At 40.1% G+C, this 22568-nt stretch overlaps 1 protein-coding gene across 3 annotated transcripts; it reads left to right on the top strand.

Annotated features, from left to right (window-relative positions):
- The first annotated feature begins 1483 nt into the window (after nt 1-1483).
- DNAJC25 (DnaJ heat shock protein family (Hsp40) member C25) lies at nt 1484-21595 on the top strand. Of its 3 annotated transcripts, none has more exons than XM_074016820.1 (5): nt 2101-3078; nt 10220-10457; nt 14618-14770; nt 17303-17773; nt 21152-21595. In XM_074016820.1, exons 3-5 carry the CDS (start codon nt 14648-14650, stop codon nt 21272-21274), a joined length of 717 nt encoding a protein of 238 aa, XP_073872921.1. In that variant the 5' UTR covers nt 2101-3078; nt 10220-10457; nt 14618-14647; the 3' UTR covers nt 21275-21595. The 3 variants fall into 3 exon arrangements, with proteins under 3 accessions (XP_005581131.3, XP_073872921.1, XP_073872922.1); XM_074016821.1 differs by having other exon boundaries at nt 10199-10457; nt 14556-14770; XM_005581074.5 differs by lacking the exons at nt 2101-3078; nt 10220-10457 and adding an exon at nt 1484-1907.
- Nucleotides 21596-22568: the final 973 nt, after the last annotated feature.

Below are 22568 nucleotides of genomic sequence, written 5' to 3'. Positions count from 1 at the left end.
TTTGAGACAAAGTTTTTCGTGTTGCTATATAGTCTCATGCAATATTTGGGACATACTTATAGTAAAAAAATTATTATCTGAAATTCGAATTTAGGCTGGGCACTGTGGCTCACGCCTGTAATCCTAGCATTTTGGAAGGATCGCTTGATTTCAGGATTTTGGGACCAGCCTGGGCAACAAAACGATACCATGTCTCTATGAAAAAAATAATAATAAAAACTAGCCAGGCCTGGTGGTGGGTGCCCGCAGTCCCAGCTACTTGGGAGGCTGAACTGGGAGAATCACTGGAGCCCGGAAAGTTGAGGCTGCAGTGAGCCATGATCGTGCCACTGCACTCCAGCCTAGGCGGCAAAGCGAAACCCTGTGTCAAAAGAAAACAAAGAGAAAAATAACAAATGTAACTAAGCATCCTGTATTTTTTTCTGGCAATCCTACCCCTGGCAGACATTTGACAATATCTAGAGAGTGTTTTTTTTTTTGTTTTTTTTTTTGTCTTCATAATGAAATATTCAATCACATAATGCAGAGTCTGAGAAGAGATACAAAAATGAAATGTAGAAGTTTGATTTGTTTTTGTTTTTGTTTTTTTAAATCATAATCAGATACAGAGGGCTCCGCAGCGAGGCCACAGGTGGGGCAAACCCCTCCTGGCGTAAACAACCGGCAGCATCCTCCCTCAGGACTCGGAGGCCACGGGGAGAGTAGAACTGCACTAAGCAGAGCGAGCTCAGCTTCCCAGGCTCTCGGCTGCCTGTGGGTGGGCTGAGATGAGAAATAGACACAGCCCAGCAGGTTGTCCCGGGAACGCGTAACCCAGGGTGGACGCACAGACCTGCGTACAGAGATTTTTGATTGTCATGACTGGGGATGGTGGCACTACTGGCATTTAGTGTGGAGAGGCCAGAGATGCTGCTAAACATCTTACAATGCAAAGGGCAGCCCCTCCAAGGCAAAGAATTATCTGGTCTAAAATGTCAATAGTGTGGAGACTGAGAAAAACTGAACTAGATGGCCACGAATTTTCAGGGTCCCTATCTAGTACACAGGCAGCGCCTAGAATTGCTAAATTCATCTTCCGTTTGGAACGGCAGCATGGGGTTAGTGAGAGGAAGGCGTCCGGGGCTGGCTGCTGGCTTTAAAGGCGTACGTGCAAATCTTTTTGAAGCTGATAACGGGACGCGAGAGAGCCAGGTAGGTTATCTATTACAGCAGGTCAAGTGATGATGTCGAAAAGGCTGCGTGTGCCGGGCACTGTGGTAGGTAAAGCGCTCCGCACACCCCGCCTAAGCGCGCCTGGGACAGAGGCATCCCGCAGGTCCGACCAAAAACAAATCCTCCAGCTGCTGGGACTGGGAAAGCGTTAAGTGACGCACCGGAAGCAGCCTAGTGGCTGAGGCGTCCTTCTCCCTAGCAACCGGTTGCGAAGGAAGTAGTTGCTGTAGCGCGCCCTGTGCGCCTGCGCGGAGGCGCCGGCTGCTGACGTGGAACTGGGGGCCAGGCCGGCCGAGCCGGGCCCGCGGCGGAGTGCTGCAGAAATCTCTGGGGTGGCAGGTCCGCCAGCGAGGCTGGGGATGGGGGCGCCGCTGCTCTCTCCCGGTGGGGCAGCTGGGGCTGCCGGTCGGCGCTCGTATGTGCTGCTGGCGCCCTTCCTGCTGACGCTGCTGCTAGTGCGGCCCTCGGGGGCCCTGGTGGAGGGGCTCTACTGCGGCACGCGGGACTGCTACGAGGTGCTGGGCGTGAGCCGCTCGGCGGGCAAAGCGGAGATCGCGCGGGCCTACCGCCAGCTGGCCCGGCGCTACCACCCCGACCGCTATCGGCCGGAGCCCGCCGACGAGGGCCCCGGGCGGACGCCGCAGAGCGCCGAGGAGGCTTTCCTGCTGGTGGCAACCGCCTATGAGACGCTCAAGGTGAGGCCTGCGGGAGCGGAGGGGCTTCGAAGCACGGCCGCGGGAAGCGCACGGCGCCTTCCGACCCCGGTCCGCGGAGCGTAGGCCTCTGTGACTCCGAAATTGAGCGCATCCGCTGCCGCGACCTTTAAGATACTCACGTGTCCCACGTGGCCCTGTGAAAGAACCGAGTCGGCCCCCCGGGGCCTCAGGGGGCACAGCTAACCTCCTCGTCCTCCTCCTTTTTGTGACAGTCATTGTTATGCAAAGCTTTGGTCATCTTACGATTTCGTGAAAATATTTTAATAACGTGCATTTCACATTCGAAAAGCAGAGTGATCATTATTAGTGGGATCCGGGGTCGCCCACAACAGGGAAAGTGTGGAATATCGACTGACAACTGTGATCGCATCAGTTTGATAGGACAGAAATTTGGTTTCTGGAAATAGTGTTAATGGTGACACTTAGCTTGGGTTTAAGGAACTAAGAAAACACCGAGAAGAACAATGAACAACCAGTCAAGAGACCAGATGTGACTCTTTGCTGTGACACCCCTGTATGACCTTGGATAGTGACTTAATATGTTGGAATAGCTGTTTCTTCATATGCAAAATTAAGGCCATGATACCTCCTCCCAGGGTTATTATGGGGATTAAATGATAAGTGTACGAACCGCCCCCATTTCCATAGGGCCCATAAATGGGTGCTTAATGACTTGGGTACAAAACTCAGAATTTCTAGTAGGAAATATTTTGTGAATATGTATTTATATTTCATTTGACAGAGGTTTTATTGAGTCTTGTGGGGATGAGAAATTTAGCCCAATGCTGTTTTCTTCTACTACTGCAAAAAATGAAGCCAACCAGGACATCACGAAGTATAAATCGTATTTGATGGTGGTATTACTGCTTGAAAGGCCCCATCATACTAATACATCAGCGATTGTAGTTGTAAAGTATTTCTTTCTAGCCTTTTTTTTTTTTCCCGAAGCAAAATTTTCCATGTTGCTAGGTAGCCTGCTTTTAATGACTGTACTTTGAGTGGATATAATTTAACCTTGCATTGTTTTTCCAGATTGTTTTTCCAGAGCTGAAAATAGTCAAGGAGCTAGCAGCTTTATTCATGCCTTCCAGAACAGTTTGGATAATCTGGAGTCATAAAATGACTGGTGGAGGGGCAGGCCCTGAATTAGGTAAACTAGGTACATTGAACTAGGTAAAATTTAATTTACCTAGTTCATTAAATTCTCACTAGCGTTAGTGAAATTTTATGGCAGTTAACTGAGGGATGGCTGGGGAACTGGGAAAGTGCTGAGGCCCCAGAGGGCTTTGTTGCTGATTGTGTAAAGAGTGGTGGAAAAAAGACTCCAGAAAAAATTAGGAAAGAACTCTCCATCCAGGGCACTTCAGCATATGAAGCTCCAACCTCTGTTCTTTGTATTCAGCCAGAAGCCCTGATGGTGCGTAAGGGAGCCCTGGACCAGTGTGTGAAATCATAATGGGATTTGCTAGGGATAGTAAAATTGATAGAATTAGGGATGTTAGTCATGTTAATTTGTTTCAGGCTCGAGATAGTAATAGGGTTGTGGTGCTTGAATTTAGGTTGAGCGTCAGGAATGCAGTAGTTGTTAGGATGATATAGATAATTAGGTTAAAGATAGTGATATTTGGATTGTATATTAGTTATACCATTATGATTTCACACACTGATTTATAAACCAAGACCATGCAATAGTATTTAGTGTGTTTGACTTTTGGGGACTTAGGGAGTTTATGGACTTTGGAAGTTAAACAAGTGGACACTTACCCTCTGTGTCAGCCCATCTTCTGGAAGATGGAGAACTTCCAGAAGAGAGGGCAGCAGAAACACTGCCAGCTGTTGCCTTCTGCTGGGCTTTGTAGGATTGGAGATGAGTAGGTTTGGCATGAGAATGGTGAGCATGTTGGTAAGAACTTTGAAAACAAGTGCCATGATTAGAGGGTAGAAATAGTGACTGTAGCGATTCCTGCTGGGAGGGCCACCAGGAGAGACTGAACAGACCCCTCCACCCCCGGGACTGATCTGATGAATCTGTATGGTTTCCTCTAAAGGTTTCTACCCCTAAAGTTTACCACTGATTGTCAGCTAATGAAAAGCTAGATAAAATAAGTGATCCATTCAAGATCATGAATGTTTAGGCAGTTAAAAACCAGTGTGTCTGGAGTAGGTAACACTTGTACTCTTGACTCTGACGGGTTTGTGGTAGCTACAGATATCTTGAAACGGGGGAGTAGAAGTGGAGTTGTACTGATGGAGGAGGGAATGAGGTGAGTGTTCTATAGCTCCCCCAGAACCCCCCGTGTCTTACTGTGGAAATTATCTGTGAGACAAAAGGGATGTCTGGAGATATTTTGGATCCTTGAAAATCAGACCTAGCAGAACTCTTTGAAAACTTGCATTTTAAATTTATAGAGATGAACGTGTATTCATCTTCCAAGTGGAGCATCTCCAAGAACTATTTACCTCATTGAAGATGCTCTCTCTTGGAATAAGGATAAGGACTTTGGCTTGCTGTGTGTGGGAGCAATTATTACAGGGTGGTCTGCTTTAATTTCTGTCATAATGGAGAATTGTGAGAAAGTTGCCAAATAATATCTTTTCTGGGTAATGCTAGGTTTTAATGAACTGAGGTCATCCAGTTTGGAGGGCTTCAGCCTTCTATATTATCCCATTGAGGCAATGGAGATGTAATGGCTGTTTTGTTTGGATTGTATCCTCTGGCTCTGAACAGGGTTTGTGAGGGGTGAGAGGTCCAGGTAGTGTTTGCTAAGAGAAGGTCAGATAGAATAGTGGGAGAAGTTGAGTTCCAGTGACTCTGGAATAAAAATGGGATGCAGAAGCCTGTCTCTGAATATTGATAATAAATACATCACCAAAATGGAAACTATAATTATGTAAAACATCAGTGGATTTATGATTCTGAGGTTGTTTTGGTCAAATAAATGCCCTTTGAGAGGGTTTTGTTTTTTTTTTTTTTAAGATGGTGGTTAAAAATAAGTACACTAACATGACTTAAATACAGTTGGTAAGACAAGAAGATATGACATTTGGTTATTACTATTTTAGCAAAAAGATTTTACCTGTGCATGGAGACGTGGAGGAAAACCAAGAAAAGAAGTGTGGCTAGTAATGGAAGGCAAAGGCACTGGCCACATGCTTTCACCAAGTCATGCTTAGTTCACATCCCCAAATAAATTACAGTTCCAGATCTCAGCAAAACTTCAAGCCATTATGATTTCACACACTGCTTTAGAAACTAAGACCATGCAATAGTATTTAGTGTGTTTGACTTTTGGGAATTGAGGGTGTTTATGGACTTTGGAAGTTAAACAAGTGGACACTTACCCTCTGTGTCAACACTGGATCTCATGAGGTAGAATAATCTGGTCCCACTTACATGTTTTTAAAGTGGCTATAGCACTTATCACACTGCGTTGTAAGTACTGAGTAGGTCTCTCTTTCCCACTAAACCATGCTCCTTGTTTTTTGTGTGTATATCCGTAGCACCTAGCACAGTGTCTGGCACATCAGAGCATTAATGTTATAAAAACTCTTATCTGGAGACATTCAGATAGAATGGAAATGGAAAGTGGATTTCTGGCATTTTGACATTGGTACGTGCAACGCCCTTTGCCATTTCACTCAAATTAATTGCAATTTTAAAGAGTGGTATAGATAAGTAAATTAGATGGTTATGAGTGAAAAATTCCTGCATGAGAGAAAAATTGCACTTCTACTTTTAATGTTCTGAGGGTTTTTAAGTGAGAACAATAATTTTTGAATGTAGATAAAAATTGGATAATACATGAAATATGAGAAATGGCATAGAAATAAGCAGATAAGAGAACAACTTGAAAGGATGCTCTTAGAAAAACTATGATTGGTAAAAAATGCAGAAGTGTAGAATTTATGGCATTTTGCAGGATCACAAGAAAAGAGCCTAGAAAAGGTCTTGGGAATATTTCTGGCATGAAGGTGAAGGCTATTTGATAAGTTGAAAGGATGTGTAGAGAGGGCATTCTACTCTGGACTTGTCTTGCAAAGGAAACATTGCAAGAACACTTCAGTTTCCTTTTATCAGTCTGATGTGGCAGGGCTTTAGCACTTAGGAATAATTTAGCAAAAAACGATTCTGAACTCCCTGCCTTGTTATGTTTCTGTTTATTGTTCATTCCTTATATTCTGTTACTCAACCCTTTCTTTAACTGGGACTGACATAGGCGCTCAGAGGAGACCATAACAAAGGAAAGGCGCAGTTTCTGGCTTAAAGTTTTTAGTAACAAGGAGGACAGATACTTATTGTTCAGTTGTTATTTAAGTTATATAATACAAGTCTGTGCAGATTATATTGCGGTGCTGAGAGGAAGTGATTATGTCTTCTTGGATTAGAGAAGGTGGTACTCTTTTGAGTTGATCAGGAACAAAGTCACCAAGGTTGATGGTGAAAGGACATTTCTGGTAGAGAGGAAACTTGATCAACAGAAACATAGTCATGAGTGTGCAAGGCTTGTTCCAGGAATGAGATGTAATTTCATGAGGTATTATAGTAATGAGCATTTCCTCCACCAAGGATCATTTTTATCATATTTTTCCCAGGGACTCTGTTTTGGGGAAAAAATGAACTGCATGTATTACTATTCTTTTTCGACACTATCCAGATTGTATTTAATCAGTCATTCATGGTAATTGAATAATCATAAAAATATTTAAAAATTATATAAATTGCTTTCTTTTTTGAGACAGGGTCTCACTATATTGCCCAGGCTGGTCTTGAAATCCTATGCTCAAGCAGTCTTCCTGCCTCAGTCTCCCAAATTGCTGGGATTACTGGCACATGCACTGAACCCTAAAATTAGATAAATTTCTATTATAGGTGTGATGCTGATAAACAACCAAATTAAGTTAATTTATAGTCCATAGATGGCGTATAGTTTTCATTTCATATGCCAACCCTGATTGGTCATGATTACCTGGAACAAAACTCTTACCTTTTAAGAGTTTTGAGACCTTTTCTGGGTTTAGTGGGAAAGAGTCACACGTTTGATAGTAATGTTTCCCATGGCCCCAGAAAAAGGATGTGGCAGCATATGTACCACATTTACTATTTCTGCTGTGAACCCATAAATGTTAGTTTTTCCTGGTTTCTTAATTTCAGCGATTACTCCCTACTTATGGCCAAGGGTGATTATATCCCAGGCATGTTTGATTCTGGTGCCATGACTGGCTGACATATGATGTAATCAACAACCAATCAGAGTTCTTAATCAACCTGAAAACTACTGACAATATAATACTAGCTAGAAACTGAGTACTAGACATTTTAATTTAGCTTGTACAGATTTATCGTAGGTAAATAGAACATTTTGAGATACTCACAAGAGCGCAAAGACACTTACTGTTTTTCATAGACTTTAGGGGATCTGCTATTTCTAGGTTGGGAGCCTGCGAGGTGCCATGGGAGGGAGAATGTTGCAGGATACTGGAACATAGTCTGGGATCAGATGATGAATGACCCCTTACGTTGTGTTCAGGAATTGGAACTTTATGTATTGAATAGTTACCAGAAGTTTTAAAGTGGAGAAATGACACAGTCTTATGTTTGTTTTAGGAAGAAAACTCTGGGAGCAGTTTTGAGAATGGTTTGGGGAGGGCAAAAAGGTATTCTTGACTGAACTCATTTTACTTACACTGTCTTCTTCTGGTATCCCTCTTCTGTCATTCTTCTGGAATCTTCTTCCGTCATTCCTCTTTGGCAACTTGAAAATCTCCTACTTGGTTCATTTCCCACTCCTTTCGCTTCATTTTGCTTCTTTTAAAGCTACACTCACATTTTTCCTTCCTTTGCTTGCTGTTTACTGTCTTTACTTTCTCATCTCCCTTTCATTCATGCTATCATAGACTGGCGTGTGCCCCAGCACGTGTTGAAACTGTTCTTGTTAAGGTGAACAATGACTCTCTACTCACCAGATCTGATTAGATTGACTGCTCTTCATTTCTTCCTCCTCCTGGAATTTTGTGTCATGTGATATTGTTGACCACTTAGTACTTTTTAAGGTGTTCTTCCCTGACTTCCTTGATGTAGTCTTTGTCTGTTTCTCTGTCCTCGCCATTTCTTTTCAGTCTTTATAGTCTTTTCTACTACCTACCCCGTAAGCATTGCGATTCTGTTGAGTTCTTCTTTGTGTACTTTTTCTTTTTTATTTTCTAAGCTCTTCCTGATGAAACTCAACTGTATCCTTGACCTAAGCCACTGCTTTTAAGCTGGCAATTCTAAAACCTGCATGTTCTCCAGGCTCATATTCTCAACTGCCTCTCCTGTAGCACAGGTACCCACAGTTAAACATGTCTGAAGTCAATCTTGTTATCTTTGTGAAAGCATAAACTTTAAAAGAAGATATAATTATGACTCTCACAAATACAGAGTGAACATGTGTCAGAGATTTTATTTAACATATTAATCAGTGAGGGAACCAGTAAGATACTAAAACTAGTTGAAAGAGAAAAAGTGCCAACATTTGTAATCAGATAGGGAATGCTGAAATGCCTGTAAAACTAGAGAATACCTACCAAGCAATAATGTGTTGCATTCCACTGGACAGAATTTGTCTTTCTGTGAATAGGAGTCATTTACATTATTTCCAGTTTTCTACAAGTTACTTCTGTCGGTAGAGTTAAATAGGTTAGTCAAAGACAAAAGGTGCACTCCTCTGCAGGAATAGATAATCCTTGAGGCTTCAGAAATTGAAAGGATATCTAGTAATATTTTTCTTCCTAGTTCAAAATCTTCCACAATTTTTCCTTGCATCTTCTCCAAGCTTGCTGTTTTTTTCCTGTATTCGTTATTTTAATAACAGTGTCTACGTAGTAACTCTAATTAAAAACTTCAGTATCATGCTGAACATCTCCTTTGTTTCTTGTGTACCCCTTTACTTATCAAGTCCTATTCTTAGCTGCTAAAATCTGTTTCTCCCTCATTCTACTTTTTGCCATACTACCAGAATTGTCTTTGAGCAATATATACTTCTACACAATGCTATTGTTCTCATACTTGGAAACATTTTTGTTTTTGAATAGCACGGATGATAACATCCTAACTCTTTGGCGCAACATACAAGATCCTCAACAGTTCTTATTCAAACTTGCCTTCCTAGCTGTATTTATTACTCCTTTCTTCCTAAGTTTCCCCAATGCTTAAGCTTCCCTGAATCCATGATATTTTTTCATACTTTTATACCCTTAACACTTGCTGTTTCCTTTGCCTGGAACAAGTTTCACTACGCCTTACTTGCTTTCCGAGATCTAGCCCCCATTTCCCTTCTGCTGTGAATCCCATTGCTAGTGTTTTTAGACAGAGTCAGCCCCTTTTCCTTAGCATACTCAATTGTGTTTTTCTCGCTTGCTAGATTCTTCTTCTAGATGGAGGGGTCTTGAGGTGATGGCCTTGTCTTGTCTTTTTATTCTCTTTTTGTGCTCAATACAAGGCCTAATGCCCTCCATCATCATTTTTGAAATGAAAACAACTAAGGTTTTTAAAAACTCAGGTGACCAAGTTGATGCTGATAGTATTAACTGAAACACAGAGGAATAGACTTGGTTTTTTAGCATGTTGAGTTGAGATATTTATGTTGCATTTAGAAAATGTTCAGGACATAGTTGAGAATAGGAGGAGGCAAGAAAAACAGATACAAGCGTTACTAGTATGTAGGTAATATTCCAAATCATGGAAGTTGTTGAGACTATGTGCAGAATGAGAAGAGAAGATAGAAGAGAAGAGAAGTTGCACTAGTGACTAGTGGGCAGGAAACAAGAAAAAAAATGAAATGGGTAGTGGTTAATTTTCTCCCTCTTTTGTAGGATATAATGGCCTGGAAAAAAATTTAGACCAGAGATTGTTTTTTGTTTTTTGTTTTTTGAAGGATCATTTGTGCGCATGTGTGTGTGGGGGGGGGTTGTGTGTGTGTGGATTTAAAGAAAATAAGATTAATATATATTGAGTGAATACAGTAATACATTTTCATATATCATTGATTCCTGACCTTTACCACCCCAAAAATGGTTTTTATACTCTGTGTAGTAGGAAGTTTTAAATGTAAAACTAGCTGCAATATCAAATTATTGCAATTTATGTACTGAGATCACGCAGTTCATGACTTCCTTCAAGGGCAAGAACATAAATATTTTTGCCTCTGGGGAGGGGGATGACCCCTTTAAGAGAAGGAAGGATTCAGTGCTTTCTTTGCTTGTGGGTTTCCTCTTGTTCACTTTTGATCTAGATATTGGTGGTTATGTTCCAGTCCTCCTGCATATGCCCAAGAGGATTGGGAGTGGAATGGACACCAGCAGAAGCACTACAGTTTTTCCTGTAGAGATTAGAAACAAGGAGCTTATTGCCCTGCTTGTCAAGGCTCAGGACAGACAGGAGGAAGAAACAAGTATAAAGGTTTTGGTTTTGGAAAGAAGTTGGACTCTCCAGACCCTGGGACCTTAAGATCCACAAAATTGCTGAAAGAAAAAGTACTACCTTATTGAAAGGTAAGATATTAAACTGTTTTAAGGTTTAAGCTATGTTAGCCACAGTAGCATATTTTCATAAACTATGAATTCAAGCAGTCACTTCTGCCAAACTGAAGTTTTTATGACATCGCTACCCATCCAGCCTTGCTGGTGAGATGGAGACCTACGTAGTGGAGAGATGCATATTGCAAGGAAAAACCTTCACAAAAGTTCACTCGTTTTTGAAATAATGTTTACTGAATGCCAGGCACTGTACTAGGCCTTGGATATACAGAGATTAATGAGTTACCCTACCTACTTTCTAGAAATTCTCATTTCTAAGAAAAGAAAAAACTGATTATTACAATGTGATAAGTGCTATAATAAATAGGTACCAAGTGTAATAAGAATGATCTAACTGTCTGGGGCAGTAACATTTACATTCTAAAGGATTAATAGGACTCATGAGGTTCAAATTAGAGAAAAATATACGTTTGAAGACATAGGTATGAAAAGGAACGTTGTGTTGGAATAACACACCAAATTCCAGAAATTGCTCTCTGAATATTTCCTATGGATAAAAGAGGGGGAAATGATAAGGGATGTTGCTAGGTAGGTAAGTTTGGACCAGTTGTGAAGGCCTGGTGGCATGCGTAGGAAATTTTAACTTTGGCCATGAGAACACATTGGAGATTTAAAAAAAAAAAAAAATTGTGTGGCTACCTTAATTCAAGATGAGTAGGAAAAAAAAATATGGTATTCAAATAAGAATCTACCTTAGCTTTCTACTTGAGTCCCAGAAAGAAAGATGGTCCTTCTTATTATGTCTTTTCTTTGCTAATATTCTTGGTATCCTCTTGTTCTTACTAGGTTGATTCTAAACTTAGTAGGTTACTAAAGAGCAGAAGTTTGACTTAGACTGTTGAGAACTCCTAAGTTTTACCAATTTGTACTGCCCTTGATTCTAAAGTGTATGCATGCCTCACTGATCGTCATCAGTATGCATGAAAACTGATCATTTTCTTGATTTTGGAGAGAAAGTTTTAAGCCCTAGAACGGAGATAAAATAAATTGAATAAATGCTGTAACAAGGAAGTGGCCAACTTTTTCGTGTAATCATGGCCAAAAGAGGGTCATACATTTATGGTGACCCTAACGAAAAGAAAACCATCCAAAGAGAAGTCAGACTTGACCCTGAGATGTCTTGCAGGAATTTGGTAGTTTGAGGACTCCATTAGGGGACCTTGAACAGATTCCACAAGCTCTGCTTGCAGCAGAGAGGCCAGACACAAGGTATAAATTCTGGAGTTGCTTGTGTTGAAGTATTAGTTGACCGTTGTGTTAAAGGAGTTCAGGACTTGGTAAAGTCAATAATCTAGAAACCAGTGAGAAAATAGTGACCCTGGTGAAAGATCTGAGTGAAATGCTTGAAGAGGGATGATATCTGCGTTCCGTAGAACAGAGATAAGAGAATAAAAAGAGGCGATAGTCATTGGACACATGATGTCCACATACCAATTTCAATGACACTCCAAGACCTTACTCCATATGCTTCAACCAGGAGGAGTACAGACAGCCGGGGCAAAGGGCTGCGCAGAGACCATGAGGCTCATGGGAATCTGATCTCAGTGTGGCATTTAGTTTAAGAGCTACGTGTAATCTAGTTGTAGCAAGAAGAACTGTACTTGAAGAAATACATTTCAAAAGGCATCTGTCATGATTGGATGATTAAAGTCAAGGGTTTTAGGCTCCAAAACAGGGCATTTCTATAAAATTAGCCCAAAAAGCAGAGGGAAATGGAAAAATTCTCAGACGATTTCTTGAGGTACTCAAAATGAGACACATGAAGAGACATGGGCTTTAGTCTTCAGGGCTGTCTGTGTAGCCCTTATATAGGTTTACCCTTTCTGGGTTAGAAGCTCTGGAATAGGATGATGACTTAAAGAAGGAGTCACGGATTGACAGTTGAGGCATATAGCAGCTGCCACAAGAAAATCCTTTTTGACTGAAGAGAGCATACAAGGAGTGAATCTGAAAATAATACTAGCTTGAGCTCACCTGTCCTTGTATAACTGACAGTTTTCATATTGGCCCTTCATACAAATATATTTATATCTAATTAAGCTAGCTACTAGTTTATATAATTTCATATACTGGTAAGAGGTAAGAAATTTTTTGAATGTAATGACTGTAGGAGAACTTACTGAGAATGATCTCACACAAATTCAAAATTTTTATTTTATTTTATTTTATTTTATTTTATTTTATTTTATTTTATTTTTTGAAACGGAGTCTTGCTCTGTTGCCCAGGCTGGAGTGCAGTGGTACAATCTCGGCTCACTGCAAGCTTCGCCTCCCGGGTTTACGCCATTCTCCTGCCTTAGCCTCCCGAGTAGCTGGGATTACAAGTGCAGGCCACTATGACCGGCTAATTTTTGTGTTTTCAGTAGAAATGGGATTTTGCCATGTTGGCCAGGCTGGTCTCAAACTCCTGACCTCAAGTTACCTGCCTGCCTTGACCTCCCAAAGTGCTGGGATTACAGGCGTGAACGCCTGTGCCTGGCCCAAAATTCTTAATAGAAAATACATAATGATTTTAATGGATACAAGGAAGATTTTGTTATTAGCAAATTTCTTACTTTAAATCTAAAAAACTACATGTTGGAGGACTCAGAAAGTGGTCCTGAACAGACCCCAGAGAATCTGTGTACAGTAGCAAGGCACCAAGTTTAGATTTTGAAATGCTTTTAGCTAGGAAGCTACAACTTAATAAATGTTGAAGAATTCATTCCTCTAAGATAAAAAAAGACTTTTTTTTTTTTTTTTTTTTTGGAGGCAGGGTCTTGCTCCTTGCTCTCTTAGCCCAGACTGGAGTGTGATGGCGTGATCATGGCTCATTGCAGCCTTGCTCCCAGGCTTAAGTGATTTCCCACCTGGGGAACATCCTGGGAAGCTGGGACTACAAGCACATGCCACCATGCCCTGCGCAAATACAGTTTTTAAAATTTTTTGTAAAGACGAGGTCTCACTATGCTGCCCAGGCTGATCTCAAACTCCTGGGCTCAAGCAGTCCTCCCACCTTGGTCTCCCAAAGTGCTGGGATTACAGGCATGAGTCACCACACCTGGCAAAACAGACTTTTGTTTTTGTAATGGTTTTTATTATACTCATGTATAGAGATTAAATAATTTGTTTTGATTTTATAATAGTTTTTATCTTTTTTTTTTTTTTTGAAATGGGGCAAGTTGGAAAATGTAATAGGTTTCCTGTGAGATAAAGAGCAAATCATGACCTGGTTTAATAACTCTGCAACCTGCCTAGCTCAGTACAACATTGGCATTTATCTCTGTTGGAAATTGATTAGAATCAGAGAATTTTTTTTAAATGTTTTATCTGTGAACATACAGAGCAGCATTTTGGAATGCTATAATTCTTTCAAGGAGTTTGTATCAGTAAGAAAGATCTATATGTTACCTCATTTGTGACCTGGGCTGGACGGCACATTATAGTGATGAAGTACTACATGTTTGTAACATGTTTTTGTATAATGTTTGTTATTTGATCTTCACAACAACCATGTAAAAATAATACAGCAGGGATTGTCACCTCTTTTTGTAAATGAAGAAGAAGGAGGCTCAGAGAGGCTAAATATTTTATCTGAGGTCACAAAGCTAGACTTTGACCGTTGGACTGCATGGGTGTCTCAAGTGTTTCTTTGAGATGGACATAATTCAGTTTTGTAGGCACAGACTGGCTTTACCGACTTTTTGCTGTCTTAATCATTGCTTTTAGCAGAAAACTATCTATACAAGGCTGGGACATGATTGTGAATATTTACAAGAAATAAGCTTTTAAAAAAAATCAACAGTTGTTAAGAGTAGTTGTGAACAGGCTTTTATTAGCACCGAGCATTAGCTAAAAAGATTGAAAGGTTCATTGTTTTTATTTTTCCAGGAGGACTAACAATACTGAAGAACTTAGACAAATATTTTTGTTATGCTTTTATATCTAATATTGAAGTTTTGGAAATTTACATGGCTTTGAAGAGTAATGGGAAATTTTTTGATTTTGACAATTTCAGTATTTTTACTCAGATTAACCTTACATAATTATAAAATTCTGTATTTGATTTAACAGATTATAAACTAAGGCCATTTAATGGACTGTCCTGTGAAGTTGGATATCTTGTCATTTTACAGGATGAGGAAACACGAAAAGATTATGATTACATGCTGGATCATCCAGAAGAGTACTACAGCCATTACTACCACTACTATAGCAGGCGCTTGGCCCCTAAGGTGGATGTTAGAGTCGTGATTTTGGTCAGTGTGTGTGCTATTTCAGTGTTTCAGGTATGTATCCGTGGATATTTGTATCTATATTTATGTGCATTTAGTGCACATTGCCTAGTGCTAGTCATTAAAGCCTAACTGCGAGTATCTTTTTGTAAAATTTTACTTCTAGTTGAGATCTGTTTTATTCATTGGCAGTATTAGAATCTTTGTTAGTGGCAAATCTAAGAAATTGTTGAAGAATGTCATTATTACTACAAAACAACCCCTCAAAAATCCAGAGCCTTTTTCATTGCTCCCTCTGGAGTATTTTCTACATAGTAGCCAGAGTGAACGTCAGCTAATTCATATCATTTACCTTTGTAGGACTTTTCAATGACTTCCCATTAAACGTGGGAGAAATCTGAATTCCTTAGTCTGGCCTAACAAGTCCCGGCTCCAGTCACCAAATGCCAGTAGTGCTTGCCATCATTATTGTAACAACCAGAAATGTCCACGCGTTTCTGTGTGCCCCTTTAAGGGTGCTTCTGCTCAGGTTGAAACCACTGAAATAGATTAAAGAGACATAGGAACTTTTTTTTGTTTTGTTTTTGTTTTGAGACCAGAGTCTCACTCTGTCGCCCAGGCTGGAGTGCAGTGGCGCGATCTCGGCTCACTGCAACCTGCGTCTCCCAGGTTCATGCCATTCTCCTGCCTCAACCTCCTGAGTAGCTGGGACTACAGGCACGCACCACCACACCCGGCCAGCTTTTTGTATTTTAGTAGAGACGGGGTTTCACCATGTTGGCCAGGATGGTCTCGAACTCCTGACCTTGTGATCCGCCTGCCTTGGCCTCCCAAAGTGCTAGAGTTACAGGCGTGAGCCACTACGCCCAGCCAGAAGCTTTTTATGTTGTAAAGTATCACAAAAATTTAACTTCTGCCTAAAATAAGTTTTCCCTGTTATTAAACTAGCCACACCTATCACATGCTCCTTTAGAGGAAATGAGCAAGTCAGATGACTAGAATGAAGCAATTTGCTTGTTTGAAAATTACTTCTCCAGTTTGATTCCCAGAAACGACATGATATTCAGTGTGTGTGTGTTTTTTTTTTTTTTTTTTTTTAAGAGATGGGGTCTCACTCTGTCACCCAGACTGGAGTGCAGTGGAGTGATCGTGGCTCACTGTAGCCTCTACTTCTTGGGCTCAGGTGATCCTCCAACCTCAGCCTCCCGAATAGCTGGGACTACAGGCATGTGCCACTACACCTGCCTAATTTTTGTATTTTTTTTAGTAGAGACACGGTTTTGCCATGTTGCCCAGGCTGGTCTTGAGCTCCTGGGCTCAAGCAGTCCACTTACTGCAGCCTCTCAAAGTGCTGGGATTACAGGCGTGAGCCCCTGCACTTGGCCGACATTCAATTTTTATGAATTGGAAACTAAGGTGGTGTATTTAAAATGTGTCAGCATTTGTAGAACGATTTACCCTTTCAAAGGGGAGAGCAGGGATAATTTTACTTTCTTGTTTTAAACAATGTAATACTGTAGTAACTTTAAAATATATTCTTTTTTTTTTTTTTTTTTTTTTTTTTTTTTTTTTTTTTTAGACGGAGACTCGCTCTGTCGCCCAGGCTGGAGTGCAGTGGCCAGATCTCAGCTCACTGCAAGCTCCGCCTCCCGGGTTCACGCCATTCTCCTGCCTCAGCCTCCCGAGTAGCTGGGACTACAGGCGCCCACCACCGCGCCCGGCTAGTTTTTTGTATTTTTTAGTAGAGACGGGGTTTCACCATGTTAGCCAGGATGGTCTCGATCTCCTGACCTCGTGATCCGCCCGTCTCGGCCTCCCAAAGTGCTGGGATTACAGGCGTGAGCCACCGCGCCCGGCTAAAATATATTCTTAATAGATTGCTACTATTGCAGGGTATTATCTGTATATCTGCTATATTCATTCAGTTAAACAGGAGCTGAAATTTATGGAGGTACTATGTGAGAAGCAGGGCATTTTCTGACAAACCCTTTGTAGTTGAATACAGTTATGAAGTAAGTTAATGTTTTCCTATCCAAATAGGTAGAGTTCAACCATATTTGAATCTCTCAGAATAGGATGAGTGCCACTGTGATATATGCAGATGGCTTAGGAAAAGAGATGGGAATGAATATAGTTGCCTGAGTCTATGCCCTATGAGGTTTTTAAACAAATTCCTCACCAGCTAGATTTTGCCATTTAACTCTTTTTCTAGTAAGTAGGTTACTGTTTAAAAAAAAAAAAAAAGAAAAAAATTTTTTTAAGTGATCTAGGGAAGAGCCAAACGGTAAAGATATGAAACCACAGGTGTGGTATGACACATTGATCATCCTTTGATCTTGGGCATCTCCTGACTGCATCAGTGATTTTTGGCTCAGCTCAGAGTTTACCTTACTTATCCAGCCTTGAGATCCTGTGTATGCATGGGCTTCGTTCAGTTGTATCTTTTACTTACAAAGTAGTATCTTTGAGATCCCTAGTTTTAACTGTAATGGTTTCTTGGGAGATAGTATTCACCGAGACTCTATCATTCCTTTAACTTAGATTGGGTAATGAAAATGACTCATTGTTCTCTGTTAATTATTCTAGTTTTTCAGCTGGTGGAATAGCTACAATAAAGCAATCAGCTACCTAGCCACAGTGCCCAAGTACCGTATCCAGGCTACAGAGATTGCCAAGCAGCAGGGACTGCTCAAAAAAGCCAAAGAAAAAGGCAAAAACAAAAAGTCCAAAGAGGAAATTCGTGACGAGGAGGAGAACATCATAAAGAACATTATCAAAAGTAAAATAGATATAAAGGGGGGCTATCAGAAACCCCAAATCTGTGATCTTCTCCTGTTTCAAATTATCTTAGCTCCATTTCACCTATGCTCATACATAGTTTGGTATTGCCGGTGGATCTATAATTTTAACATCAAAGGCAAAGAATATGGAGAGGAAGAGAGATTGTACATTATACGTAAATCTATGAAGATGTCAAAGTCTCAATTTGATAGTCTAGAAGATCATCAGAAAGAAACTTTTCTTAAACGAGAGCTCTGGATCAAGGAGAATTATGAGGTGAGTAGTCACTCTGCTGTGATTTTCACTGTCATCCACCTGGCCAAGTTAAAATCAGGTGTATTATAACGAGGGATCACAGAAGTCTGCTCACATTTCTGAAATCCAACAGTTAAACAATTAGTAAAGATCTTACTTTTATTGGAAGTAGGACTCTATTTGGTAGTGAGACAGTGGGTTTTTAACCTGTAATTTCTCTTTTTAGAGGATGAACTTCAAATACTTTAATTGACTAATTCTGGAAAAGTTTTAAGAATGTTAAACTGCATTGGAAGGATATGCATGTTTGCACTAACTAAAATTTGGCCCGCCCCAAGTTTTCTTCCAATCCTGTAAACCTAGCCACAGAAACTAAAATAAATAAATAAATAAATAAACAGAGTAAGAGGTGGAAATTTTGTTGAGATGACTTCATTTCAAAATAATTGAGCACAAGATCTTCTGCATAATAACTGACATCTATAGAAAGTTACTTTTATTTTGCTTTTAAATTAAATCGAATTATTGTAATGCCTCTAAACTTCTGGGCATTTTAATAAATGCTTTATGCTACAGTTGTCACCTACAAAAATTACTTTGAGGTGATCAGCTACGTAGCCGTGGTGTTAAAGTGATTAGCAGTCTCATTATCATAATGACACTGTTTTAGATTCAGGGTAAAATTAATTGGCTATGATGTTAAATATAAGAATAGAGCACAGTGAAACTTTTGTGGGTTTTTTTTTTGTGTTTTTTTTTTGAGACGGAGTCTTGCTCTGTCGCCCAGGTTGGAGTGTAGCAGCGTGATCTCATCTCACTGCAAGCTCCGCCTCCCGGGTTCACGCCATTCTCCTGCCTCAGCCTCCCGAGTAGCTGGGACTACAGGTGCTCACCACCACACTCAGCTAATTTTTTGTATTTTTAGTAGAGACAGGGTTTCACTGTGTAAGCCAGGATGGTCTCGAACTCCTGACCTCGTGATCCACCCGCCTCGGCCTCCCAGAGTGCTGGGATTACAGGCGTGAGCCACCGCGCCTGGCGTTTTTTTCTTGTTTTTATCATATAGTGTTGGGGTTTTGCCATGTTGTCCAGCATGGTCTCAAACTCCTGAACTCAAGCAATCTGCCCACCTTGGCCTCTTAGAGTGCTGGGATTACAGGCATCAGCCACTGCACCCAGCCAAAACCTTCTTAAGAAATCTGAGATACATTAGTTTTTTTTAGTTTCACAGTCATTTCATTTTGTATGTGATGTCCTAAATAGATTTCACTGAAATTAAAGTTTTGGTCTGAATTATATTTACGTAATTTAACTTACTGTGAATTGCCCGATATTTTACCAAGTATACCTATATATTTATCCTGTTCATAAATAAAATAAAAAATGTTATTTAGGGCCGGTGTGGTGGCTCACACTTGTAATCCCAGCACTTTGGGAGGCCAGGGCAGGCAGATCACTTGAGGTCAGGAGTTCGAGACCAGCCTCACCAACATGGTGAAATCCTGTCTCAAAATACAAAAAAAATAGCTGAGCATGGTGGTGTGCGCATGTAATCCTAGCCACTCGGGAGGCTGAGGCAGGAGAATCGCTTGAACCAGGGAGGCAGAAGTTGCAGTGAGCCAAGATTGTACCACTGCACTCTGGCCTGGGCAACAGAGTGAGACTCCATCTCAAAAAAAAAAAAAATGTTATTTAGTTACAGCATACCAGTTAGCTCCTAAACTATTTGAAAAGCTTGTTCTTTTAAGTAGGTTAAACGTTTAAAGGTTTTCTTTTTTAAGAAGGTGAAGCAGCTGAATCTGCAAAACCGTGTCTTTCTTAGGGTGCTGTTGTGGGGTGAATTATGTTATCGTATGAAGTCGTCTTAGTCTTTACTTCCTAATATTTGGAAGTAAAATCATTTCTTTCCAAAATTTTATGTGGCTATGAAACTGGCTAAGACAGCTTGTTCATTTTGCTTTAGTTGACGTGCATTAAAAGTTACAGAATTGCAGGCTGGGTGTGGTGGCTCATGCCTGTAATCCCAGCACTTTGGGAGGCCGAGGCAGGCAGATTGCTTGAGCTCAGGAGTTTGAGACCAGCCTGGGCAACATGGTGAAACCCTGTCTCTACCAAAAAATACAAAAAAATAACTGGGCGTGGTGGTGCCTCTGGTCCTAGCTACTCAGAGGTTAGAGTGAGCCAAGATTGTGCTACTGTATTCCAGCCTGGGTGACAGAGTGAGACTCCATCGCAAAAAAAAAAAAAGAGTTGCAAGAAATGCAGATGTTCTGTGTTCTCACAAGTTTTAACTCTGGTTTATTTAACCTTCTTTGGAAACTGTAATTTAAAAAAATGAAAAAATTCATAATTATCTTTAGATGAAAGTAGATGTAAGTTCAGTTTGGAGATAAACATGTATGTAAGGTCATTTTGTTCCTTGGTTAAGATCACCAGATCTGAAAGTCATCAGTTAAATTTACAAAGGACCATATTAAAAAAATAAAGTTTTGATTCTTTGATATTAGACATTAGTTGTAGAGGGGAAGTGTTAAGCCCTTTAGTCAATTTTCATTGAGGAAAAGAATGTATTCCTAGGTTACAGAAATCAGTGACAAAAAATTATTAGTTCTAGGCTGGGCGCAGTGGCCCACACCTGTAATCCCAGCACTTTGGGAGGTCGACGTGGGTGGATCACCTGAGGCCAGGAGTTCCAGACCAGCCTGGCCAACATGGTGAAACCCTATTTCTCCTTTAAAAAAAAAACAAAAACAAAAACAAAAAAATTAGCCAGGCGTGGTGGCATGCTCCTGTAGTCCCAGTTAGGGAGGCTGAGACAGGAAAATTGCTTGAACCCAGGAGGCAGAGATTACAGTGAGCTGAGATGGCACCACTGCACTCCAGCCTAGGCAACCAAGAGAGACCTTGTCTCAAAAAACAAAAAAAATTACTAGTTCTTTTTTTTTTTTTTTAATTTGAGTTGGAGTTTCACTCTTGTATCTGGGTTATAGGCACGTGCCACCATGCCTGGGTAATTTTTTGTATATATATTTTAGTAGAGATGGGGGTTTCACCATGTTGGCCAGGCTGGTTTTGAACTTCTGACCTCAGGTGATCCACCCGTCTCGGCCTCCCAATGTGCTGGGATTACAGGCGTGAGCCACCACAAGCGGCCACAAAATTGCTAGTTCTTATACAGGTTGTTCTTTCATGTTTAACACTGAATGTTAAAATAGTTAATTGCAAATAAATAAATAAAATACTTAATTGTTTAGTATTTTTAGGAGGTGAATGATTATCAATACATTCACTGGAAACTTTTTACCTAACGTTATATTTGAAAAATGTAAATATGCCATAAAGCTAATGGCAAATGTTTCTCTTTGGATTGTGAAGTTACCTAGTTATTTATACTTACAGGTCTACAAGCAAGAACAAGAGGAGGAATTAAAGAAAAAGTTGGCAAATGACCCCAGATGGAAGAGATACAGGAGATGGATGAAGAATGAAGGGCCTGGGCGGTTAACATTTGTGGATGACTGAAGATTGATGGAATGCTACTATGCCAAACCTTAATTGTGATATTATTTTCATAACTGAATTATTTTAGAAATGTATCAATTGACTGCTGCTCAGCAGTAACTAAAATTCCTCAAGTATTTGATTAAACAGAATAATGTCGAAATTTAAACCTTCCCTTAAAACTTTATACATAAGACATTTATGATTGTTCAACTTTTATAATCTATTTGTGGATTTTGTTAAAAGATTTCACATGAAGATTTATTAGTTGCCATTTAAAATTTTTATATGTTTAGTTAAAAGATTTGACATGAAAATTTATTAGATACCATTTGAACATTTTATGTGTTATGTGTTTATTCTTTCGAGAGTGTTCCCTCTTTGTAATAATGCTACATTTTTCTGTTTTCATGGCCTCTGTATTTTCACAAAACACCAAAAACAGCATTTAATTATATTATCATGAGTGTTTTTCTGGACACAAACTTCAGTAGAATGACCTAACAAGTCGTTTTCATTACAGTCATTATAGGATTGAAATACGTTCAAAGTAACCTCTAGGAAAGTCTTCTGCTAGAATATCCCCCCTCTATTCATTATAATATTCTTTGTTTTTAAAGCCAAATATAATAGTCTTAATAAGATCAGAAACTCTCCAGGAGAGTGAGTCTACCCTCATGTCCTTGTAGGATGATCTTGATTATAGTCTCATTATAGGGCTATAACTGTATTCTCAACATTTCTCCAGAAAGGACCTTGTAAAAAGGTCTTTTGTACCACAGTATTGGTTTTTTTCCCCTCTCTTCACTTAAAAAAAAAAAATAGCAGGCAGAAATAGCGTACTGAAAAGTTGTTCATCTATTATGAAGTCCTTGAGTGGTGAAAAATCCATTGTACATGAGAACATTTCTGTGCATTTAAACCAGAAACGAGGTACATGGCTGTGTGCTCTTCTATCAACCAATGAAATGTGTTTTTACATGTGTGGCAGTGCAAGTAAATAACACATTATTTGACTTAATCAGGCATGATACTGCACCAGAGTATCAAAGTATCGGTACATATTCATGGTAGTAAGTCAGTACCCCTGTTAAAGGATTTATCCCATTGCTTCATATTAATAAAATGGTTACAATATATCACAAGTTTGTTGGTATGACATTTTAAGTGAAAAATTAACATTGCTTTCATGTAATTTTTAAAGATGAGTGTAGCATATTCAATATGCAGAATCTGTTTCCAGCTAAAGTAAGCTAGTCGTTTTGAGAGCTGAGCCCCAGACAATGTGAGACACAGCTGGAAGGCTGAGTTCCAT

This window comes from Macaca fascicularis, chromosome 15 (assembly GCF_037993035.2).
Source record: "Macaca fascicularis isolate 582-1 chromosome 15, T2T-MFA8v1.1".
NCBI lineage: Eukaryota > Metazoa > Chordata > Mammalia > Primates > Cercopithecidae > Macaca > Macaca fascicularis.
This window is presented reverse-complemented; position numbering and strand designations above follow the sequence as displayed.